General features: G+C 32.8%; 1 protein-coding gene across 1 annotated transcript; it reads right to left on the bottom strand.

Moving 5' to 3' along the window:
* Window positions 1-1,628: 1,628 nt before the first annotated feature.
* Window positions 1,629-2,081, bottom strand: LOC145796407 (uncharacterized). The gene has a single exon (XM_082881504.1). The coding sequence runs from the start codon at window positions 2,079-2,081 to the stop codon at window positions 1,629-1,631; it is 453 nt and encodes a 150-aa protein (XP_082737630.1).
* Window positions 2,082-2,803: the final 722 nt, after the last annotated feature.

The raw sequence follows: 2,803 nt of genomic DNA, 5'->3' as shown, positions 1-2,803 counted from the left end.
TGGAAACTTGTAAACCGTTGGGGGTATTTATTTGTTTATTTACTTGTTATTGGATTAATGTATTGTTGCATGAAGAACTATTGTATCATGTAATGTAAGTTTGGAGATTTATATTTGGTTTTCCTTGAAAGAGCCATGATTGTTGTATTATCATTTGGGCTAGAAATTTGGGGCGTTTTAGATTAAATCACCGAAGCCATCAAACTACAGACAACACAAGTGAATTTCTCTAGTTTGAGGGGATTTTCTCTAGGGTTGAGTAAAGTTCTCTGGGGTGAAGAGGGAAATTTCTTTTGGTTGAATCCAGAGAAATTCTCTGGAAATATTTTCTCTGTGAATATGCATTCAAATCACTGAAACCATCAAACTGTAGACAACACAAGTGAATTTCTTTAGTTGGAGGAGATTTTCTCTGGGGTTGAGTAAATTTCTCTGGGGTTGAGATAGAAATTTCTCTGTATTAAATCCAAAGAAATTCTCTGGTGAGATTTTCTCTGTAATGTATCCAGAGAAATTTGAAATTTTCTCTGTGATGTATCCAGAGAAATTCTTTGGATCGATTTTTTTTTGGATCGATGTTGAGGGACCTTAAACATAATGAAAATATTGAGTATCTTTTATGTTATAAAATCTTAATATCAGGGATCTTAAAAAATAATTTCAAAAAAATAAAGAAAAATCATGTTGGTTCGAAATCTAATAAGTGGATAAGCGTAAGTGGCTGATTCAATGAGCCCACAATGCTCAGGCAGACCCATCATATTCATAGCATGTGACATTATTATTTTGGCATTAATCATTATAGATGATGTTAAGTAGTTGGAAAAAAAAAAAAAAACTAATTTGCCAAATGATTTGGCTTATTTGAGCCTTTGTGGGGCTTTTTTTTTTTTAACCCAAAGAAAGGCTTATTCTTTGAGCTTTTTCAACATTTTTAAGTGAAAAAAGGGCTTCCAAACTAAGAATTTACCGTGCAAAAATAAAAAATAAAAACCTCTACCATCATTAATTCCCAACATCCATAATTTATAAATAAATAAAAAATGACAAGGAAAAATTTGAAAAATTAGTCTCTAATTTTTTTTTGTAAGTGAACAAGCCAGGAGGATGACATTATTAACTATCGAATTAAAATGTATCTTTTAGGCCCACTTGTTTTAGTGGAATTTTATTTTCATTTTCTATATAATCAAAGGCCATAGTAGAGAGAGAGAGAGAAAGAGAGAGAGAGAGAGAGAGAGAGAGAGAGAGATTGTCACATTTATAATAAATAAGATTTAAACTCTTAACTTTACTAAAAGAGTTATGATATATATTATTTGTTTGATAACAAATTAAAAAATTATATTTTAAAAAAAAAAATTGGACTTTAGTGAAGTTTTGTAAAATTTGTGTCAAATTTAAAAAATAAATTACATTTTTGTTAAAAAAATGCAATGTTTTTGACTAATTCAAACAATTATTGTTAGAAACTCACAAAACTTCTTTTTTTTTTTTTTGAAAAACAAACTAAAAATTCATAATTTAAATCTCTAAATTTATTTATTACTTATCCTTATTTTTTCTCTTTTCCTTCACGTAATTGTGTCGATCTGGTGAACAACAAATGCTCTTAACACGAGATTTTTTTAGAGAGAGTCAGATTTTTTAGTAGCCTGACGAAGCTCTTCACGGCGAACAAAAGCAAAAGCATTACGGACACTGGAAAAAGGATCTTGAGCCAAGACTTGACTTCGAACCTGGTCCAAACTAGGATCAAGACCAGCCAAAAAATCATATAAACGATCTTTCTCAATCTTCTCTTTTTGGGTGGTAGCATCTGTGGCACACTTCATTGCACTCGGACGAAGGTAGTCCAATTCCTGCCAAATAAGTTGAAGAGCACCATAGTAATCAGCCACAGACTTACCATTCTGGCGTGTCTCATGAGGCCGACATCGGAGTTCATACATCTGTGAAGCATCCTTGCCCACAAAATAGGTTTGGGAAACCGCATCCCAAACATTATGAGCAGTAGGGAGATGAAGAAACACAACCCTAACATTAGAGGTCATTGAATTAAGAAGCCAAGATTTAACCATGGCATTATTCTCCAACCAAGTAGAGTAAGCAACATTTGTTTCATTAGGTTTAGGTTTTTTTTTTTTCCAGTTAAATACTGCACTTTTCCTCTTTCTGTGATATACATCTCTACGTTTTGAGACCACATGGAGTAATTTGAGCCATCCAATTTGTCTGGGGTGATTTGTAGAGACATGTTGTCCTACTGCACAGTCACAATAGTCGGAGAAAGGGTAGCAACATAGTTTTCATCATCCATGTTGAGAGTAAATGGGAAGAATAGCAGTAATCGACAAAAAGATTGCACAGTAGCGGTTGTAAAGCAGTTTCCAGCAATAGTGGCAGCGGCAAACTTTTCAGACCTGGTCGGAATTGGTTGGATAATATGTTAGGGTAAAAATTGCTAGAGAAAAAAGAGAGGAAAAGTCTTAGGATCAATGCTCTGATACCATGCTGGAATATAGCAGATTGTTTTATTCTTCTTCAATATGGAGGTATATATAGCTATGCAAGGCAATACAGAAAAGGAAAAGATTTAAAATTAACTAATACAACTAATCTAATTAACACAATTCGAGAGCTTAAGAAGCCTCCATACTCATCTACCAAAGCTTGGGGAACATCAAAATGAAGAAGAGTCACAAAGGGCTTTATACCTGCATATATAATTTAGGACAAACATATGTCTTCACATCAGAATATATATATATATATATATGCATTTTGACTTGTTAAATAGATT

The sequence above is a fragment of the Camellia sinensis genome, chromosome 7 (assembly GCF_055761805.1).
Source record: "Camellia sinensis isolate YWXY chromosome 7, ASM5576180v1, whole genome shotgun sequence".
NCBI classification, from domain to species: Eukaryota; Viridiplantae; Streptophyta; class Magnoliopsida; order Ericales; family Theaceae; genus Camellia; species Camellia sinensis.
Note: the sequence above shows the minus strand (reverse complement) of the source record. Positions and strands in the feature narration are given on the sequence as shown.